This window comes from Danio rerio, chromosome 3, assembly GCF_052040795.2.
Source record: "Danio rerio strain M-AB ecotype USA chromosome 3, GRCz13ab, whole genome shotgun sequence".
Taxonomy (NCBI): domain Eukaryota; kingdom Metazoa; phylum Chordata; class Actinopteri; order Cypriniformes; family Danionidae; genus Danio; species Danio rerio.
Window position 1 is genome coordinate 10665741 of NC_141023.1, and position 22572 is coordinate 10688312.

General features: G+C 37.4%; 1 protein-coding gene across 2 annotated transcripts in view; it reads left to right on the plus strand.

The window, feature by feature from the left end:
- trap1 (TNF receptor-associated protein 1) overlaps window positions 1–22572 on the plus strand; it is a 56554-nt gene that overhangs the window by 30774 nt on the left and 3208 nt on the right. Inside the window, 12 exon segments of one of the 2 annotated variants that reach the window (NM_001113625.1) lie at window positions 260–331; window positions 420–580; window positions 3486–3595; window positions 3676–3749; window positions 6245–6400; window positions 6726–6846; window positions 7915–7984; window positions 9438–9585; window positions 9662–9847; window positions 14237–14375; window positions 14982–15067; window positions 15609–15754. In NM_001113625.1, the coding sequence (NP_001107097.1) occupies window positions 260–331; window positions 420–580; window positions 3486–3595; window positions 3676–3749; window positions 6245–6400; window positions 6726–6846; window positions 7915–7984; window positions 9438–9585; window positions 9662–9847; window positions 14237–14375; window positions 14982–15067; window positions 15609–15754 (1469 nt within the window). 2 annotated transcript variants of the gene reach the window in all.

The window sequence follows — 22572 nt, forward strand, 5'->3', positions numbered from 1 at the left end:
TATTGTCAAGTCAGATACTGTGCACAGCAACACAAAAAATACATCTGTAATGCTCTGAGCAGACCTAATGCTTTTTCTAATGTATTTTCATCTGTGGTATTAATCGCAACATTGCATTCATTTAATTGATCACAGTAATTTTTGGCTCTCGAGAATTGATCTCCTATTTGTCATGTTTACAGCCTAACTGGAGTATTTCAATGCACTTTCAACGCCATGTAGCTTCTATTGACCAGTATTTCTCATGTGTGACCTGCAGGACACTGGTGTTGGGATGAACAAAGAGGATCTGGTTTCTAACCTGGGCACGATTGCTCGATCTGGATCAAAGGTTCGTCTGACTGAACTCCTGCAGACTCTGCTCGCCTCATTCTCTCAGTGGATGTATTGTCATCCTCCTCTCTTTATTCCTCTTTCAGGCTTTTCTGGACGCTCTGCAGAATCAAGCGGAGGCCAGCAGCTCCATCATTGGTCAGTTTGGTGTGGGCTTTTACTCCGCCTTCATGGTGGCCGATAAGGTGGAGGTTTATTCTCAGTCGGCAGAAGCAGATGCTCCTGGATACAAGTGGTCCTCAGACGGGTGAGCAACAAATGAAAAAAGTACTGTAGTTATTTATAATAAATACTGTAGCGTTTTTTAATCATATTATAGAGAAATGCTTGAACTAAAGGTCCCATGAAATAAAAATGTTTTAATAGATGTTAGTATCGGTATTGTTAGTTTTTAAGATGTCTATTATTATTTATTATTATTATTAGAACCTTTATTTTACCGGGAAAGACACATTGAGATAAAAAAATCTCTTATACAAGAGCGTCCTGGCCAAGATTAGGCAGTACACAAGTCACATAAATCCAACAGACAACAAACCAAAAACAATTTAAAGTTAACATGAATTACACTGACAACTATTCAAAACATCTACAAACCTGTGTTTCAAAACTTTTATAGTCTTTTTAAAAGCATATAGCTTATAGTCTATAAGCTAGTGTGCACCAAAACAGTGACACAATTCATTCAAGATATAAAACTGATATAAACATGTAAAACTTTCTGTTTGTCACTTCCACCTAAACAGATCAAGGGTTTTATTCATGTCATTCTTCAGTTTCTCATCAAATCTTGACCAATCAAATGCTCTCTAGTGTCTAACATGCCCCACCCCCTTCAAGACGCTTTTCATTTGATCCACTTGAGCTCAATCGCTCTCACTGGCTGAGCCATGATGAAAAACAAAACGCTACTGGCTGTTTTATAAAAAAGGGAGGAGCTACACTATGACCCCCCTCTCTTCGTGTTTCGGTTGAGATTGCGTCAAACATTAAATAAAACTGCACATTTCAAAGCACTTTACGAGAACTTTAATCTGTTGTGGTGATTCCATAGTTGCTATGGTCACACTACAACTATAATAATATAAAAAATGACCTAATACTGTAGTTTTCTTCAACTTTAGGGTGTATTATACTACAATTCACCACAGTTTACTGTAGTAAAAACTAAAATATACTGTTATACACTTTATTAGTTCACTAGTCAACACTACAGTATGCTGTATACATGAAAAAATACTATCCTAATTTAAAGTAAATATCTATAGTGTTTTGACCATCTAGAGCAGGGGTTTTCAAACTTGTGGGGCGCCAGACGTGCACTTTGTAGATTTTTAATGTGTTCACTAAAGTGAATCTGATTAATGTTAGCTCCATATCTAACTATCAGGCACCTGTAGAGTTTATGCGTTTTAGTAAAACATGTATTCAAAGGAAGGTAATGATTCGCACTCAATTGCTTCATACTGTTTTTATTTTTACCATTTCTTATATTTTACGGGTGACAACAGACAAACAGACGTTTCGGCACAAAGCCTTCCTCAGTGTGTGAAACATGTAAAAATGGAGTAAAACATGTACAAATAAAATGGAGTGGGTGATTTTTAAAATGAATGACGGTGAATGAAAGTCAAACCGGTGAGCCGTCTGACAAAAAATGCCCTTCTGAAGCAAATCAGCAGGATGCCCTTCTGGATCTTTCACTTATTTCAAAAACACTACTGTCTATGCTTACATGGACATCTGTAATCTATGTATTTCCCTTAATAGACAATAATATGATTAAGGTGTTTACCTGAAGTGCTTTCATGTAAGAGTTTCCTGTAATTTTGTGTGACCCTAACTGCAGTTCAGCAGTTTCACATTCACTCATGAACATTTCATTCATGCCCCCGCGACAAACTGTGGTATTAGAGGCAAATAAGGAGGAAGGACTGGTGAGAGTGTTAAGGAATTTAATAACACACTCGAAATGGAAAGAACTTGGTGTCACACTTGGGAGGGCGTGTGTTCTAAAAGGTTGAAAAAAGAGAGCCAATACCAGAAAAGAAATTGGAATTAATCAAGCTTTGTTTATTACTTGAGATAAGAATATATCTTCAGGGGAAGACCAGGCCAAAAATAACTAACAAAAAACATTTTTTTAACCGACTATCTTGCCAAAAGAAATTAAAAATAATAAGTAAAATACAGCAATTACTTGTCCAACTCCCAAGACAATAACAAACGTACAAAAAAACAATGTGGTGTCAATCCCTCTACTTCTCTTCCCACAATTATTCACAACTGTGTTTTACAATAGTGTTGACCACAATTCTTAACATGATGGGTAGAAACAAATGAGCAAGAATAAACTTAAAAGTTAAAACAAGAAACGACAGAAGAAAAATCAAAATCACATTTATCACACTCTTAAACGTGTCTATACATACCAAACATATTGCAATCTCTCTGTGGCAAAGTGCTCAATGGTAGGCAAAATGGAGAAATACACTGGAGGAACACAAGGGCCCACAAAGCTAAATGCGTAAAACAAGTCCTTTTATTCAGGGTTGGCTGATATGAGAACCAATCAAATCCATTATCAAATTTCCTCTAGCAACTGCCTTCCTTCAAACAAAAGTGTAAACACACAGAGAGAACACAAGAGGGCAGCATAGATCTGCACACATCAACTAAATATCATAACATCCCCACACTTGAAAAATAAAACATCATTGTTTTATTAATTCACACACGAGATTACATCATCTAAACCTCTCTTATGACATATCACCAATTATAACTCTGAGAAATTAGAGACCAACGCATAAGGTGGTGGTTTGCATTTGACATCTGGAGCAAAAACACAAGGGAATTGTGATCAGTATACACTGTAATAGGTTTGGAACTGGACCCAACATAGCCTTCAAAATGTTGCAAAGCAAGTATTAAAGCGAGAGCGTCCTTTTCTTTAGTGCTGTATTTACTCGAGAAAAGAAATTGATTTAATGGTTCAAACCATCAGCACCCATCTGAAGAAGAAGAACAGCACCTGCACCCAAAGCACTAGCATCCACAAAGTGTATCATACTATCAGTTATAGTACAACATATAGTATTTGTATAGTTATAATATAGTTTTTACCGTTGTGTGTGTGTGTGTGTCTGCAGCTCTGGAGTGTTTGAGGTCGCTGAAGCTTCAGGTGTTCGACAGGGAACCAAGATTGTGCTCCACCTTAAAGACGACTGCAAAGAGTTTTCATCAGAGGACAGAGTTAAAGGTGTGCTTTCGTCCAATATACACACTGTTACATAAATCATGAAGAAAAACTAAATCTCATTAATCCGGTGTGTTTTGCAGAGGTGGTGACCAAGTACAGCAACTTTGTGAGTTTCCCCATCTTCCTGAATGGACGGAGGCTCAACACCCTGCAGGTACATGAAGTCTGTTATTAAGCATGTAAATAAAGGGATAGTTCACACACAAAATACAATTCTGCCATCATGTTACTCGCTCTTATGTTGATCCGACCCTGTATAAAGGTCTTTGTCCTGCTGAAAACATAGGAGTATATTTTGAATTGGTTTAATATACAGTTGAAGTCATAATTATTAGTCCTCCTATGGCTCTTTTCCACTGACTGGTACAGTACGGTACGGTACGGGTCACCTTTATCAGGCTTGCGTTTCCACTATAGAGGGTACCCTTTTGGTGGGCGTGGTGTAAGACAGAAAGTTTCAGTCGCATGATTGTCGCTCGAGGAAATGTCTACAGTAAAGCTGCACAGGTCGTTCATATATCATATGAAAAGCACTTCTCACAAAACAGATGCTTTACACACATAAATACTTCTGTATAAATGTTTATTACTAACTTTTCTATTAACAGGAGTTGATTATAACTGCAGATCAATAACAGTGCAAAATAGCCTACTGTAATGTCTATAATTATATTAAATAAATAAATAAATTAACATATATGAACACATACAGACCCTTACAGTCTCAGATATGTTACCAACTACAGAAAAACTACACACAGCAAACATTTCGTCCTTAATTAGGTTCAAAACAACTCAAAGTATAGCCTACAGTCAGTGAAAACCTCTCATCTGTGTCTGTAATCTTCAGCAGCACATGTCATGTAGCCTCTGTTAGAGAGTCATTCCATCATTTTCAGTTCATATTAGTCCAAAAGGTGATGATAATAATTAAAACAAGGCAGTTTGTTCACGTTTGCTGAAGAAATAACGTGCTCCGTTTTTCTGCGCTCCACTTTCGCGTTTGTCCTTTTTCTTTCTGAATATGTCATTCTCGCGTTTGTCAGCTTCTCACAGGATCGGGTTTCCAAAGCACGTCAAAAATCAAGCGCGTGTTATTATTATCAGCTCAAGAAGTTTGTTATTTCAGATATAGACGCGGCGAGCGCAAGGAAGAAAGCGAAACTGCTCGCGCGTCAGACTGGCTCGTAAAAAAAACTGCGAGGCACAGGGTAGATTCTGCTCTACTCCATGGCTGTGTGGCTGTTCATCAGGATGATGATATATGAATATATAATTCCGCTGTAATCTCTCGCTGTGTATTTCAAACATGGCGGGTCCTTTGTTTACATTCTGGCTTGTTGTAAGTGAATGGCGTATCTCTTCTGTAAACCAATAGCGTTCAGCTGCGCGTCTAGCTCCGCCTTTTGGTACCTTTTCTTGTGTTTGAGACCCTTTCGAAAGGGTCCCGAAAAAGTGGTGCGGTACAGGGCCGGAGTGGGACTCCTTTTCAGCCCTGGAGTTTCAAGCCTCAGACAGGCACACCTCAGTTCACGACTGACTATATTAAAATAAGGTCATTTCCAATTCAGTTTCTAATTACACTATCACGTCTTTTTTTGAGAAAACAGCTGCTTTAGAAATTTAAATGTTTGACAACCCAAACAGTATTATATGTCTCAACAGTAAAAATGAAAATAATAATTTACTCAGGCGAGGATCAAACCCGGGTCGGCAACGTTGTAATCTAACGTGCTAACCACTGGGCCACAACGGTTGTATGAGAAGTGACTTATAACATTATGAACCTGCAGGCTGGTTATATATGAAAAGAGCAGAGAGCTGTATTAAATTAATGAATAAGAAGACTGTGGTCAAGTAAATAAATAAATTAATTTAAAAAGTGTGACTGCTTAGAGCAACAGATTCTGGAGCTAGGGACACCGGCCCTAGCGGCCAAAAAACGGACCGGCGCACCGGGAATTCTCCCGGTCCTCCCGATTAGCCAATCCGGGCCTGGTACGGTATGGTTTGGTTCGGTATGCTTTTTGACAGTGGAAACGGCCATAAAAGCGTACCAAACCGAACCACTCAGTGGAAACGGGCTACTATATATGACCCCCCCTCAAGAATTTTTCAACACATTTCTAAACATAGTAGTTTTAATAACTCATTTCTAATTACTGATTTAATTATCTTTGCCTATTTAATATTTGACTAGATATTCTTTAAGACACTAGTATTCAGCATAAAGTGACATTCAAATGCTTAATAAGGTTACTAAGGCAGGTTAGGGTAAAGTTATTGTAAATTGATGGTTTGTTCTGTAGACTATCGAAAAAATATAGCTTAAAGAGGCTAATAAACTTGACCTTAAAATGTTTTTCAAAAATTAAAAACTGCTTTTAATCTAGCCAAAATAAAACAAGACTTTCTCCAGAAGAAAAAAATATGATAAGAAATACTGTGAAAATTTCCTGACTCTGTTTAGCATCATTTGGTAAACAATAATACAATACAAATAAACACATCACAGGAGTGTGAATAGTTTTGACTTCAACTGTATATATCTGCAGTATACTTTTCCTCACCATGAAAATAACCTTAGAAGCTGCATTGAATTAAACACAAACAAACAAACTGACCTGTTTTCCTTCTCTTCTTCTTCAGGCACTCTGGATGATGGAGCCCAAAGACATCAGCGAGTGGCAGCACGAGGAGTTTTATCGATATGTGGCTCAAGCCTACGATAAACCGCGATACACACTCCACTACCGCGCAGACGCTCCGCTCAACATCCGCAGTATCTTCTACGTGCCAGAAATGGTGAGTGAATAACCAACACACATTAAAGTAAATACACATTACAGCAACTTCTTATTAGTGCAATACATTACTGTTATCTACTATGAACCCACTCAAATAGAAATGATGTCTTCATGACCAATAAAACAAATCAGTTATTAGAAATAAGTTATTAAAACTATTATGTTTAGAAATGTGTTGAAATCTTCCCTCCTTTAAACAGAAGTTGGGCAATAAATATACAGGGGGGCTAATAATTCAGGAGGGCTAATAATTCTGACTTTAGCTGTCCATCTGAATGTGTGGATGTCTTACCGTAAATGTGTGTGTGTGTGTGTGTGAGCAGAAGCCGTCCATGTTCGATGTGAGTCGTGAGATGGGCTCCAGTGTGGCTCTGTACAGCAGAAAAATCCTGATCCAAACCAAAGCCACAGACATCTTGCCCAAGTGGCTGCGCTTCCTACGAGGTCAGAGAATCAAACCGTTTCAAACGCATGTTAGAAATCGTATCAGTCAATACTCAATTATTACTGTAATGGCTAACACTTTACAATAAGGTTGTGTTAGTTACTACTATTAATGCATTTACTAACATGAACAAACAATGAACAGTACATTCATTACAGTAGTTGCTCATGTTAGTTAATGAGAATACAGTTGATTGTTAGTTCATGTTAACTCTCAGTGCATTAACTGATGTTAACAAGTAGGGCTGTGCAATTTGGGGAAAATATCTAATTGCCTTTTTTTTTGACAGATATTGCAATTTGATTTGCGATTTAATTTTGTAGTCAAGCTTCAGCTCAATAATCTGTAAGCCTCGGCAACAATTCTGCAACAGCTTTTGACGTTAAATCTAAATATTCCCATATTACCGATGTCTTGTTTCTCTTTTATAATAATTTGTCTGTTAATGCTTCTGAAGCAGCAGACACCATTATCCTACTTGTCTGTGCTTTCCTGTATTGTTTTTTTTTTATTTATTGTGGGCGTTTTGCAGTTTGGTTGCGCAATTCTGATTGGGTAGAACAAAAGTGTGCTCACTCAATTAGATAGGCTGTCAGACAAAGACGGCAGTCACTGATTTGCTCTGAACTCACATCACAGCCTCTTGCTAATTGCAACGTTTCAAATTGCGATTTGATTCCGATTAATCGCACAGACCTATTAACAAGCATAAATTTGGATGTTAATAATGCATTGATTGAACTATGATTAATGAATACTCTACAGCAGGGGTGTCAAACTCAATTCCTGGAGGGCCGAAGCCCTGCACAGTTTAGTTCCAACCCTGCTCCAACACACTTACCTGTAGGTTTCAAACAAGCCTGAAGGACTCAATTAGTTTGATCAGGTGTGTTTAATTAGGGTTGGAACTAAACTGTGCAGAGCTGCGGCCCTTTTGGAACTGAGTTTGACACCTGTGGTCTACAGGTATTGTTAATACTTTGTTCATGTTAGTAAATATATTAACTAATGAAACCTTATTGTAAACTGTTATGTTTTAAAATAAATGAATGTGGCTGTATTTGTAGGTGTTGTGGACAGTGAGGATATTCCTCTAAACCTCAGCAGAGAGCTGCTACAGGAAAGCGCCCTGATCAGGTACTGCACAATCCAACCTGAAACACATTTACATTGTACATTAAGTCATTATACACTAACTTGCCTAGTTACCCTAACCTGCCTAGTTAACCTAGTTAAGCCTTTAAATGTCACTTTAAAGGGCCATGAAACCCCCTCGTTTCAGCAGGGTGTTTTCACGCCTCTACTTTGGAAAAAGTCAGAAAAGTGGGCGTGTCCAGCTCTGTTTAGGGGGGAGTGTCGGAGGAACTAAAGTGGGAGGGTGTGGGAGTGTCCATTTGGGCACGCGCGAGTTTCAGTCAAAATACACACACATGAGAAAGTAATGGTGTTTAACCTACATGGACATCTGTAGTCGAATTATTTGCCAAATTATTAAATGTTGGACTTTAACTGCAGTTTGGCTCTTTCATTCAGGGAGTTCATTCATGCCCCTCGCGACAAACGCGATATTTGATTTGAGGAACTGCTCTAAGCGTGTATTTTTCATGCAATGTTTGATACCGCAAGGTGAATGAGAGAGAAAAAAACTCAGCAGGTCGCTCACTTACCAAATCTGTAGAGACAGGACAATCACCAGCAACTAGAGCCGCGTCTTTATGAAGAGGAGACTAACGTTAAAAGCGAATCCGGATTTCAGCGTTTGCAGATGAGAACAGCTCTCAGGTAAACAATGTTCCTCCTTAGACACGTAAGTTATTGTTGTCGAGCGTCGCGTACACTGTTAATCCACACGTGATCCAGCTGAGCTCTCACAGAGAGAAAATGAAAACGAAACTTAATGGAAGCAAACTATAAAAGCAACACTTCATGCTTTTTTTGGCAACACAACGTGGCGTCTCTGTGGTGTAAACACGGTGACACTAATGAATATTAATGAAGTTGCACAATAGAGCGCGCTGATTGGTTTGAACCAAGCCTTACTCATGCATTAATGCAACACACTGTAAGACGTAATAAGACTCACTCTGGCACAGACGTCCAGTCTGCATGCTGGAATACACGCTATTATGTCATGACCGTGACGCAGCTTCAAAAATTCGTTTCAAACAGGAAGTACGAATTTGCTTGAAAAACGCAAAAACAACCAATTTTCTTTTTAGTGAAATATAGGTGTCCTAATAGTGTTTTTAGCAGTGTGGGACACATATACGACTGTCAACAGCTCAAAAAATGTGTTTTGGTGTTTCGTGACCCTTTAAGCTGCATAGAAGTGTCTTGAAAAATATCTAGTCCAATATTATTCACTGTCATCATGGCAAAGATAAATTAAATCAGTTATTAGAAATTAATTATTAAAACTATTATGATTAGAAATGTGTTGAAAAAAAATCTGCTCTCCGTTAAACAGAAATTGGAGGGGGAAAAACCGGGGGGCTAATAATTCTGATTCAACTATATAAAATATATAACTATAACTATATATAATAATAATAATTCTAACTCTTTTTCTTTTCTTTTCTTTTTTTGTCAGGAAACTGCGGGATGTTTTACAGCAGCGTGTCATTCGATTCCTGTTGGACCAGAGTAAGAAGGACCCGGAGAAATACGCTCGCTTCTTCGAGGACTACGGGCTGTTCATGCGCGAGGGCATCGTGACCACAGCCGAGCAGAGCGTCAAGGTGCCAGACGCTTCATTTACTCTTCATAATCTGGATGTTTCTCGTTTGTTAATGTCCTGCTTTATTGTGATGTCAGGAGGACATTGCTAAACTGCTGCGCTTCGAGTCATCAGCTCTACCTGCGGGACAGCAGACCAGCCTGATGGAGTATTCCTCCCGCATGAAGGCAGGAACCAGGAACATTTATTACCTGTGTGCGCCGAATCGACACCTGGCCGAACACTCGCCGTACTTCGAGGCCATGAAACAGAAAGATATGGAGGTAAGAGAGTTAGCTAACTCAACAAATGGTTGCATTTAAAGAGAGAGCTCACCCGAAAATAAAAAATTGTTTCATCATTTATTGTGATTTTAAACTTTGGAACTATCAAAGGTAATAGCCGCATTTCCACTGTCAGGCCAGTGCATGCCAGGGATTTTATCGTGCCGGGCCAATCGCCCGGGAGGTTGATCAGTGAGGCCGAAATCATGTCGCGTTTCCACTGTCAGGCTAGTAGCTTGCAGCACATCACGCAAACCCCGCCCTCAGAACATCCCCCGAATCAAACATCACACAACCCGCCCACTTCTGCGGGAATCAGGCAGATAAACCCTGAACACCATTAAGAGGATCATAAAGTCAGCTGAAAGGTCTGTTGGAGTCAAAATGACATCTATCGAGGAACTTTACCAACGCCGTTGTCTGTCTAGGGCAAATAACATTTTAGGGGATCCAACCCACCCTGGTCATAGCCTGCTCTCACCAATGCCATCAGGCAGGCGTTACAGAAGTCTGAGGAGCAAATCAGTGCGGTTTCGAGATAGTTTTTATCCTGTCATTATAACACTTTTAAATAATACCATTTCTTAAGCATTGTTGAAAGCTAGTGTTAAATAATAAATAAATTTGTTAAACTAGCATAAATTGTTAATATTACAACAAATGGTGAAATAGGTATTTAAGTATTAAGTTATTCTCTTCAGAGATTTAAAAAAAATGGGTTATATCTTATATAATTATATTTTTTATATTTTATGGAATTATAAAAGCTTATTTATCATGTTAGGATTTTATAGTGTTTTTATAGTGATGTTTTTTATGTTCTTGTTGGGTCTGTTGCAACGTAATTTCGTTCTGCATTACAATTCTATTGTGATGATTTGAATGACATAAATAAAGGAAACTGAAACTGAAACTAAAGCACACCATCGCATCATCACGAAACCATTAAAATGAAGACAACTGAAACAAACAAACAATACGTTACTGCACAGCAGTACATTATATGTCTATACGCACAAACCTATGTATTTTCTGTTCATTATATTTGTTTACTCACCGACCGACTGTTGGCATTAAGTGGTCTTGCCACTAACGGAGGGACTCCGCATTAAACGCTGTAGAATGCTGGTTGCTGTTGTTCTCATCGACTTCCATAATTGTGAAAAGTACTATGAAAGTCAACTGGTGCCCGCAAAATATAATATTTTGTAAGATATTTTGTTGAAATCTGAATTGCATAGTAGGAAAAATTACTATGGAGGTCAATTGGTGCCAGAAAAATATCTTCCTTTGTGTAGTGGCAGCTCCAAGTAGCAGCTCCAGAGACTTGGAGTAGCAGCTCCAAGACTCTGGAACGATCTCCCACTCTCTGTAAGAACAGCTCAAACTTTTGAGTCGTTTCAGAGGTCACTGAAAACACACTTATTTTCTTTAGCTTTTAATCATGTGATATGAGTTTATGTATTTTGGTTTTATGTGTATTTTACATGCTTTTTTTATTTGATTTTATGTACAGCACTTTGGTAATCCATTGTGATTTGTGAAAGTGCTATAGAAATAAAGTGAGTTGAGAGTTGAGTTGAGTGTTCAACAGAAGAAAAACTCTTTTGAACAAGTAAAGGGTGAGTAAATGATGGTAGAATTTTCATTTTGGGGTGAACTGTTCAACCAAAGGTAATTCGGCCCAATCCCAATTCTACCCCTTAGCCTTTAACCCTACCCCTCATTTTGCACGTTCACGTCAAGGGGTTGGGGTGTCCCAATTCTCTTTAGTTTGAATGAAGATTTTTCAGGACCACACTCGAAACCAAGGGGTAAGAAACTTTTCCAGAATACACCAGCCACAACGGCATCATAGCTACATACGGAAGAAAGGAGATCCACAAATTGTTTTTTTGTCATTATTACGAATTTTTACAACAAACAAACACATGTTTTAATATATTCATTCATGTTTGACCGTCATGCTTTAAAAAAGAAAACCGATGAAATAAAACCCGCTAAATGTGGCGATCTATAATCCCTAATCAAACCTCCTGTACAACATTCCCACAACATTCCAACACTCAATGACACTTGAATACCCTGTCAGAGAAGGAATGGGCTTTTTACTGTGTCTGCTATAATGTTAATGTTGTTTTTGTGTGTTTTCATACATGACTATGGCCGCTGTGTAAATGCGCAGTACAGTTATGATCTTTTTGCCACATTAGATTGTTATGATAACATAATATATGCCTTCAGGGATTTCCTGAAGATAAACACCAATAAATAACACAACTGGAATCACTACAGCAGTCGCCATCTGATCTCATATAAAGCAAGAGATCGGGATGACATATGATGACGTGTGCAGGGGCTGTAGTGCTGTCCTATTTTTTAGGGTTAAATTTTGAAGCCCTACCCCTTAACCCTCGGTTTTAAGGGCCAAGGAGAAGGGGATAGGGGCACAAAAAAAGAATTGGGATTGGGCCTTCAACTTCCATAGCAGGAAAACAATACTTATGGAAGTCAATTGGTGCCAGCAAAATATCTTTTTTTTGTTAAACAGAAGACATTTTGTAGAATGCTGAATTCTGTAGTTTTAAAAATACTATGGTGGTCAATTTGTGGCAGCAAAATATCAGCTTTTATGTTCAACATAAAATATTTGGAGAATGCTAGTTGCTGGGACCAATCGACTTCCATAGTAGGAAAAAAATCACTTGATGTCAACAAAATATCTTTTATATTCAACAGAAGAAAGGAACTTGGGTTTTGAACAAGTGAAGGGTGGGTAAATAATGGCAGAATTTTCATTTTGGGGTGAACTGTCCATTTAATAGCAATCAAAATTGAAATGTCATATTGAAACAGTGTGCTTGAATCAATTTATAATTAAATACAATTTTGAAATACTTAGTTTTAGATATGGAGGTGACAGTATTAAAGCAGTAGTTCACCCCAAAATGTAACTTTACTCACTATTTACTCACCCTAAAGTGATTCTAAACCTTTTAAGTTATTTTTTTCCTTCTGCTGAACACAAAAGAAGATATTTTAAAGAAAGCTGAAAACCTGTTTCAGTTGACTCTCATAGTAGGAAACTATTGAAGTTGATGCATGCATGTTCCCAACATTCAGAATATCTTCTTTTGTCTTTAACAGAAGAAACTCGACTCAATGTTTTAAGTGAACTGTCCCTTTAACAAACTAACTATCTCATTTTAATGAAAACTAGAATCTATTAATTTTTAATTAGCTGGAACAATTGATAGTTTAAAAGCGTTCACTCAAATCACTCCATTTTCAAAAAATACGAGTTGCCTTCTCTATTGACAAGGCTTTCTGTAGCTAATGAGATTCAATTCAATTCAGCTTTGTTTGTATAGCGCTTTTACAATGTAGATTGTGTCAAAGCAGCTTCACATAAATGGTCATAGTAACTGGAACAGTGTAGTTCAGTTTTTAGTGTTTAAGTTCAGTTCAGTTTAGCTCAGTTCAGTGTGATTTAATCATTACTGAGAGTCCAAACACTGAAGAGCCAATTCATCGATGCGTAGCTCTACCAATCCTGAACCATGCGAGGCAGTGGCGACAGCGGAGAGGGAAAAAAAACTTCACCTGATAGGAGTGAAGAAAAAAAACCTTGAGATGAACACAAGAGGGCGCTAGCGCTTCTGCTAATCACAAAATGGCAAAATATACTAGCCAGCAGCTAACTGAATGCTGAAGATGCTAATAAGATGGGATTTATTAAGCCATATTGTCCTTGATGACAGCTTGATGAAAACATTCCTCTGATTTTTTTGTGATCTTGGCTAAATTTAGATGTAAATAATGGCATGTGAAGCATCTCAATCTTATTTAAATGAGCATTACATATAATACTAAAACACATTAAACTCTATACAAAATATGTTAACATTAAAAATGAGAAATAGAGTAAAACCTTTACTTTATATTTAATTAAAGTCTGTTTCTGCAATGTTAGGTAAATTAGGATATTGATAAATTAATTTTAAAATTTCAAATTAATCCCATTAATCGCAGAAGTCACTGTTCTTAATTAATATATTTTATTTTTTATTTTATATTAACTCAACATGATTAATTAATATCCTTCAACTTTCAAAATAATTATTATTGATTTATTATTTTAATCATTCAATATTTATTTATTTTTACTCTTAATAATTCAGTATTTATTTATTTATATTGATAATTGGCTAACATTTGCAATTAAGGACTTTATAAAATTGTAGAGCAGATTTCCTACTGATTGAAGTTTAGTTTGAGGTCATGATAACATAAAATTACATCCATATCTTCGGTTAGCTGAGATGATGAGCGAAGTGTTTACTAAAGACGATAATAAATAAGACGTGCCTGTTGTTTTGGTCTCTGCAGGTCTTGTTCTGCTTTGAGCAGTTTGACGAGCTCACGCTTCTTCACCTCCGAGAGTTCGACAGGAAGAAGCTGATCTCCGCTGAGACGGACATCGTTGTAGATCACTACAAAGAGGAGAAATTCCAGGACAGCAAACCAGGTTAGACACAACACGAGTGTAAACAGTCACGGTGCAGTCATTATACCGTGCTTTCTAGATCACTATATGTTTGAAGTGATGTTCTTGATACTTTGCCCCATTTTGCAAATAATATTAAAGGTCCTGTGAAATCAAAATACAATTTTTTAGATGTTATTAACAATATGTTAGTTTTAAAGATATCTATATTCTAGTGTGACAAAATTTAGGTTTAGATGATATGATCTCAGTGTATTCATCCCAAGCTTGCAGTTTGTCACTTCTGCTTTTTTTTTGACGTCTCTTCATACTTCAGTTTCTTCTCAAATATTCTGACCAATCAAATGCTCTCTAGTGTCTGACATGCCCCGCCCCATTCAAGATGCTTCTTCGTTTTATGTGTTCAAGCTCAAACACTCTCACTGGCAGAGCCGTGATCAAAACAAAACACTATTGGCTGGTTTTTAAAAAGGAGAGGAGCTACCCTATGTCCCACCCTGCCTTCATGTTTCAGCTGAGATTTAGTCAAACATTGAACAAAAAAGCACATTGCAAAGCACTTAACGAAACCTTTAATGTTAGAGAAGAATTGTGACATCCTGACCTGTGATTTTTTTTTCCCTGCAGCATCTGAGCGGTTGAGCAGTGAACAGGCTGAAGATCTGCTGGCCTGGATGAGGAACGCACTCGTTCAGAGAGTCACCAACATCAAGGTGAACACCACAACGCAACTAAAATTTCAGACAGAAACAATCCACAAGTCAAATGTTTAGACCATTTTGAACTCCCATGGACTGCTTTGACAATGTTTTGGTTTCTTTTTTCTAGACTTTAAAAGTACTTTTAGACTTTTCAAAGTCTAGAAAAAGAAAACAAAAACATTTTCAAAGCAGTCCATGGTAGTTCAAAATGGTTTAAAAATTTGGTTTAGGGATAATTTCTGTCTATGATTTAGCTTATGGACCATTTCTGTCTATGGAGGATGAGGGAGCTCTCCAATATCATCCAACACATCTGTATTTGTGTTCTGAAGATAAACGAAAGTCTTTGTGGTTTAAATATTTGGCTTACGGAATATTTCTCTGTATGGAGGATGAGGGAGCTCTTCGATTTCATCCAGAACATCTTCAATTGTGTTCTGAAGATTAACCAAGATCTTGGTGGTTTAAAAATTTGTCTTATCTGCTGTCAGCAAAAATCCACATGTTCCGTTATATCTATGATTATTTAGCATCATTGACTGTGTCTGTGTAGGTGACTCCTCGTCTGGACACTCACCCGGCCATGATCACAGTGCTGGAGATGGGAGCCGCTCGACACTTTCTGCGCACACAGCAGCTGGCCCGCAGCTCCGAGGAGAGAGCCCAGATCCTGCAGCCCACGCTGGAGATCAACACTGGGTAAGAGGACAAGAACAACCACACAAATAAACAATCTGACCGTGAACCTGCTGTTAAAGGGGTAGTTAACGTAAAAACTGACATTTACTCACACTCGAGTGGTCCTACATTTTTATCCATTTGTTGGCGATATTTTGAAGAATGTTGCAGGAAAAAAGCAGCCATTGACATCTATAGTAGAAACAAAATATCCTATTAAAGTCAATTTATTGATTTTATTTGACAAAAAAAATAGGTGAATACAATTAAATGCATCAAGGATATACAGAAAATCCACTAAAGAGTAGCTCCACCAAGCAAGACAGAGACGATAGGAGCAAGAAACCAAAATTCTACCAATTGATGGAGGTAAAGAACATAATTTAGGGCAAACCAGGCTCAGTAGAGGGATCAGTTCTCCTCGGAGGCTTGAGAAAGATGGATGTCCATCTTGGAGAAGCTGCAGCTCTGAGTAGGTCACCGGTGTGTGTTTAGACAAGCCCACGAGATCAATACAGACCCTCTTCGGTCACTTTGCAGGAATCAGTCTTACGCTCTGGATACGGGCCAGATCCACGGTAATGTGAACCTCGGGATATGGAGAAACAGACATGCTCACATGAGCGTAATTAGATTACATTACATAGTCATTCTGGGAAGGGTTCCTGGCTAAAACAGGTTTAGGACAGGTGAAGGATGAGTAAATGATGGTGGAATTTTCTTTTTTGGTTGAACTATACTCTTTACCGTGCGCTCAAATTACATCAAAATGTTTTCTTCTCACTTGGCCATGCTCTACATTAAATTTGCAGAAGCGCTCAGTGTGACAAGCGATATTGAATGACTGAATGAAGCTACGTTACAAGCCAGCAAAAAATAAGGCAATATAATGAATGAAAGGTTGATCATAATCCGTGTATTGGTACAACACAGTGTATAATTCCAAAATTTAGGGGTTAGTTCACACTAAAAATGAAAATGATGTTAATGACATTCCAAACCCCTAAGACCTTTATTAATCTTCAAAACACAAATTAAGATATTTTAGATTAAATCAGAGCTCCCTCGTCCTCCATAGACAGAAATAATCTCAAAAATCAACCAAAAACTGTCAAAACACTCTGAGCTCTATTTTGACGGTCCATGCACAGAGCGCAAAACGCAGGGCGCAAACGCTTTCAGAGCGTGTCAGGACGCGTTTTTGCTCATTTAAGAACGGGAAATCTGCCTTGCGCCGCGGCACATGTTCTAAAAGGGTTGAGTTTATTTTCTTAATGTGTTATAGGTGTGTTTGGAGAATAAACCAATTAGAGTCTCATCTCCCATTACCTTAAGACCCAGCTGTGTCGCGCCAAGAGCGCATTCGCTATTTACAGGATGCAAAGTAAGTCTTAAGTGAAAAAAATGAGCATTTCACAAGCAAACAGTTAACAGTTTTTTAACAGAAAACTGTTAAACAGAGCATCTACTGCGTGAGAATGAGAGATAATGGAACTACTTTCACTTTCGCTCTTGGATAAAGAAATCTTTACGCACAGACATCAATTAGCCTATAAATAAATACTTTTGTTTGTTAAGCGCAAATATTCGTTTCAAATCTATTTCTAAATTCAGTTTTAATTTCCAGCAAACGAATAAATGAATAATAATAACAAAATGTGCTCAAAAACCTGAGTTATATCCTAAAACACATGCTGTGCCCCATATGGTCTAAAACCTGACAGGTGGGCAAATCTAAGCTTGTTTTTAATAAAACAAATATAAATATGGATATAATAAATAATACTGCTAATAATAATAACACTATACAAAAGCAAATTGTTATAAATGAACTGAAAAAGCCTCCCGAGATGAAGAAGACATAAAAGCAGTGATTTTTCATATTTATGTAGGCTAGAAAATAATATGTTTTGTAATATTTTAATCCTTTATATTTATATTCTATATCTATTTTTATTATATCCTATATATATCCTTAATATTTACATTTTTTTCATATGTAAAGATATTTGCCTATTGCTCTCTTGTGCGTATTAAGCAGTGTGTAAGCGAGGCGCAACTTTGCGCCGGAGTTTAGACCGGGTTAGTTTTAGTCTAATGAAAAATCTATTATAGATTCTACCGAACGCCTTCCTTTTAGTGCAGTGCAGTGCGTGCACGTTGTGTTACTGACTCTTATGGCAAATACTTCACATTGTACTGACAAGGTACATAAGACAAAGGCAACAACCTCATTTTTAGAGTTGTTTAGGTGTTTTTGGAGCTTTGTATGATTATAGTTAATCCACTGAACTCACACGGAGTGTTTTAACAATGTTTTAGGTTATTTTTCTGGACTTTGAACATCTTAGGACTGTTGCTGTCTCCACAGGCAAAAATGATCTGAAATAAAAACCAAAGAAATTGTCAAAACAAATGTGACTAGTTATTTAACTGTAATCATTTGAAGCTTCAAGAACACTTTTGTGCACCAAAATGTTCACCGATGTATTTCATGTCAAATGAAGGTGTGCGTTAACTACGGGCAATACAACACTTATATGCTGCGCTTATGCCAAATACTTCATATTGCCTTGACAAGGAACAGAAGATATAGGCACACAACCACACTTATAGAATTGTTTTGGTGCACAAAAGTATTCTTGGAACTTGGCATGATTACAGCTGATCAGCTGAAGCCACATAAAGTGTTTTGACAAAGTGTTTAGATCATTTTCTGGACATCTCAAGACTGTTTCTGTCTCCATAGACAAATGATCTGGAAATAGAACCAAAAACATTGTCAAAACACTATGTGGCTTCAGCGGATCAGCTGTAATCATACGAAGCCCCAGGAACACTTTTGTGCACCAAAAAACTCAAAAATGAGGTGGTTTGCCTATATCTTGAGTACTGTGGAGCTTCATATGATTACAGCTGATCAACTGAAGCCACATGAGTGTTTTGACAAAGTTTTTGGTTTCTTTTCTGGAATTTTCCAGATCATTTCTGCCTGTGGAGACAGCAACAGAGATGTTCAAAGTCCATGAAAAGAACCAAAAACTGTCAAAACATTGCCAAAAACCCTTTGTCTATAATGAGGTGGTTTGCCTATATATTCTGGACAATATAAAATATTTGTAATTGGAGTCTTCACTAACACGTTTGTGCACCAAATGTTGTTCGCCAATGTATTTCATGTCAGATCAAGGTGTGCGTTTAATACAGGCAATACAACACTTGTTTGCTAATGTCATTACTTCATATTACCCTGACAAGGAACAGAAAAGAAGATACACAAACTCATTTTGGTGCACAAAAGTGTTCTTGGAGCTTCATATGATTACGGTTGATCCACTGAAGTCACATGAAGTGTTTTGACAAAGTTTTTGGTTTCTTTTCTGTAATTTTCCAGATCATTTCTGTTTGTGGAGACCGCAACAGTCCAGAGATGTTAAAAGTCCATAAAAGGAACCAAAAACTTTGTCAAAACACTGCCAAGAACACTTTTGTGCACTAAAAAACCCTCTAAAATGAGGTTGTTTGCCTATATATTCTGGACAATATAAAATATTTGTCATTGGAGTCTTCACTAACACTTTTGTGCACCAAATGTTGTTCGCCAATGTATTCCATGTCAGATCAGGGTGTGCGTTTAATACAGGCAATACAACACTTGTTTGTTGCGCTAATGTCATTACTTCATATTACCCTGACAAGGAACAGAACAGAAGATACACAAACTCATTTTGGTGCACAAAAGTGTTCTTGGAGCTTCATATGATTACGGTTGATCCACTGAAGTCACATGAAGTGTTTTGACAAAGTTTTTGGTTTCTTTTCTGTAATTTTCTAGATCATTTCTGTCTGTGGAGACCGCAACAGTCCAGAGTAGGGCTGCTCGATTATGGGAAAATTCATAATCACGATTATTTTGGTCATAATTGTAATCACGATTATTCAAAACGATTATCAGTTGAAGTCAAAATTATTCGTCCTCCTGTGAGTTTATTTTTATTTATAAATATTTCTCAAATGATGTTTAACAGAGGTTGTTTTTTACAGTATTTCCTATAATGTTTTTTTCTTCTGGAGAAAGACTTATTTGTTTTATTTCAGCTAGAATAAAAGCAGGTTTGAATATTTTGAAACCTATTTTAATAGCTCGATATTATTAGCCCCTTTAAGCAAAATGTTTGATTGTCTGCAGAAGAAACTACTTTTATACAATGACTTGTCTATTTACCCTAATTAAGCCTTTGAATGTCACTTTAAGCTGAATACTAGCATCTTGAAAAACATCTAGTAAAATATAATGTACTGTCATCAAAGCAAAGATTAAAGAAATCAGTTATTAGAAATGAGTTATTAAATCTGTTATGTTTAAACTGCTTTAAGCATCTTCACTGTATTTTAAATTTTATTATTGATTAATAATAAAAACAGTCGGCAGCAGCAGGAATATCGCACGCTGTCACTTTAAGAATAGTGTGGCTCTGATATGGTTTCTCTTTCACGTGTCTTTTGATTCTCAACTTGTTTGTTTATTACACAAATGAGGGTTAATATGAATAATCACTAAACACCGCGCTCTGACACAAGTGTGCATGTATTTCACCATTAAAGCGCTTACATTAAGATCGCGTTAGATGTGTGTAAGCTCTGCAGTCCGAGGCTAAGCACGGCGCGCACACACAAAACAGCACGTGCTCTTTTGCGCTTTTAAAAATATGAATGATGCGCATCCCGTGCTGCAAAAGTTACATAACAGCACATCCTTTTAGTCATTTTCACGTGGAACTGAGCTTTGCAGAGGCAAAGAGTTTTCACACGTGTACAACTGGCAAGGGGGCAGTACGTGATGGAATAATCGTTTATCTCGATTAATGGTTTTTCATAATCGTTAAAAGCCAAAATCGAAATCGGATTTTCGATTAATTGCACAGCCCTAGTCCAGAGATGTTCAAAGTCCATAAAAGGAACCAAAAACTTTGTCAAAACACTGCCAAGAACACTTTTGTGCACTAAAAAAACCCTCTAAAATGAGGTGGTCTGCCTATATATTCTGGACAATATAAAATATTTGTCATTGGAGTCAGTGATGCAACACACAGGCTTCAAGAACACTTTTGTGCACCAAATGTTGTTCGCCAATGTATTCCATGTCAGATCAGGGTGTGCGTTTAATACAGGCAATACAACACTTGTTTGTTGCGCTAATGTCATTACTTCATATTACCCTGACAAGGAACAGAACAGAAGATACACAAACTCATTTTGGTGCACAAAAGTGTTCTTGGAGCTTCGTATGATTACGGTTGATCCACTGAAGTCACATGAAGTGTTTTGACAAAGTTTTTGGTTCCTTTACTGGAATTTTCCAGATCTTTTCTGTCTGTGGAGACCGCAACAGTCCAGATGCGTTTAAAGTCCTTAAAAGGAACCAAAAACACTGCCAAGAACACTTTTGTGAACCAAAGAACTCTAAAATTAAGTGGTTTGCCTTTATCTTCTGTTCTGTTACCAGTCAGGACAATATGAAATCTTTGCCATTGGAGTCAGTAACGCAACACAGAAGCTTCAAGAACACTTTGTTCGCTAATGTAATCCATGTCAGATCAAGGTGTGCGTTTACTATGGGCAATACAACACTTGTGTGCTGCGCTAATGCCATTACTTCATATTGCCCTGACCAGGAACAGAAGATATAGGCACATAACCTAATTTTTTTAGTTGTTTTGGTGCTCAAAAGTGTTCTTGGAGCTTCGTATGATTACAGCGGATTAACTGAAGCCACGTGGAGTTTACTGACTTTTTGGTTCCTTTACTGGAATTTTCCAGATCATTTCTGTCTATGGAGACAGCAACAGTCCTGAGATGCTTAAAGTTTATAAAATGAAGCAAGAACATTGCCAAGAACACTTTTGTGCACCAAAAAAACAACTCTTAAATGAGTTTGTTTGCCTTTATCTTCTGTTTTGTTCCTGGTCAGGACAATATGAAGTATTCGCCAGTCAGTAATGCAACACACAGGCTCCAAAAACACTTGTGCAAAAAAAAAAAAAAAATGTGTTCGCTAATGTCAGATCAGAATGCGCGCTTACTACAGGTAATACAACACTTGTCTGTTGTGATAATGGCAAATACTTCATATTGCTCTAACAAGGAACAGAAGATATAGGCAGAATACCAGAATATTGGTGCACAAAAGTGTTCTTGGAGCTTCGTATGATTATTGTTAATCCACTGAAGTCACATGAAGTGTTTTGAGTTTTTGGTTTCTTTTCTGAAATTTTCCAGATCATTTCTGTCTGTGGAGACAGCAACAGTCCTGATATGTTTAAAGTCTATAAAAGGAACCAAAAACATTGTCAAAACAATGCCAAGAACACTTTTGTGCACCAAAACAACAAAAAAAATGAGGTTGTCCGGCTATATATTCTGTTCCTTGACTCCAATGACAAATATTTAATATTTTCCAGACAAGCAAGCGTCAAGAACACTTTGTTCGCCTATATAATCCATGTCAGATCAGGGTGTGCGTTTACTATGGGCAATACAACACTTGTGTGCTGCGCTAATGCCAATACTTCATGTTGTCCAGACAAGGAGTAGAACAGAAGATATAGGCACACAGCCTCGTTTTTTAGAGTTGTTTTGATGCACAAATGTGTCCTTGGGGCTTCGTATGATTATTGTTTATCCACTGAAGTCACATGAAGTGTTTTGACAATGTTTTGGGTTCCTTTTCTGGGATTTGAACATCTCAATACCCTTGCTGTCTGCGGAGGATGAGAAAGCTCTCAGATTTTATATATCTAAATTTGTGTTCTAAAGATGAACGAACGTCTCAGGCGATA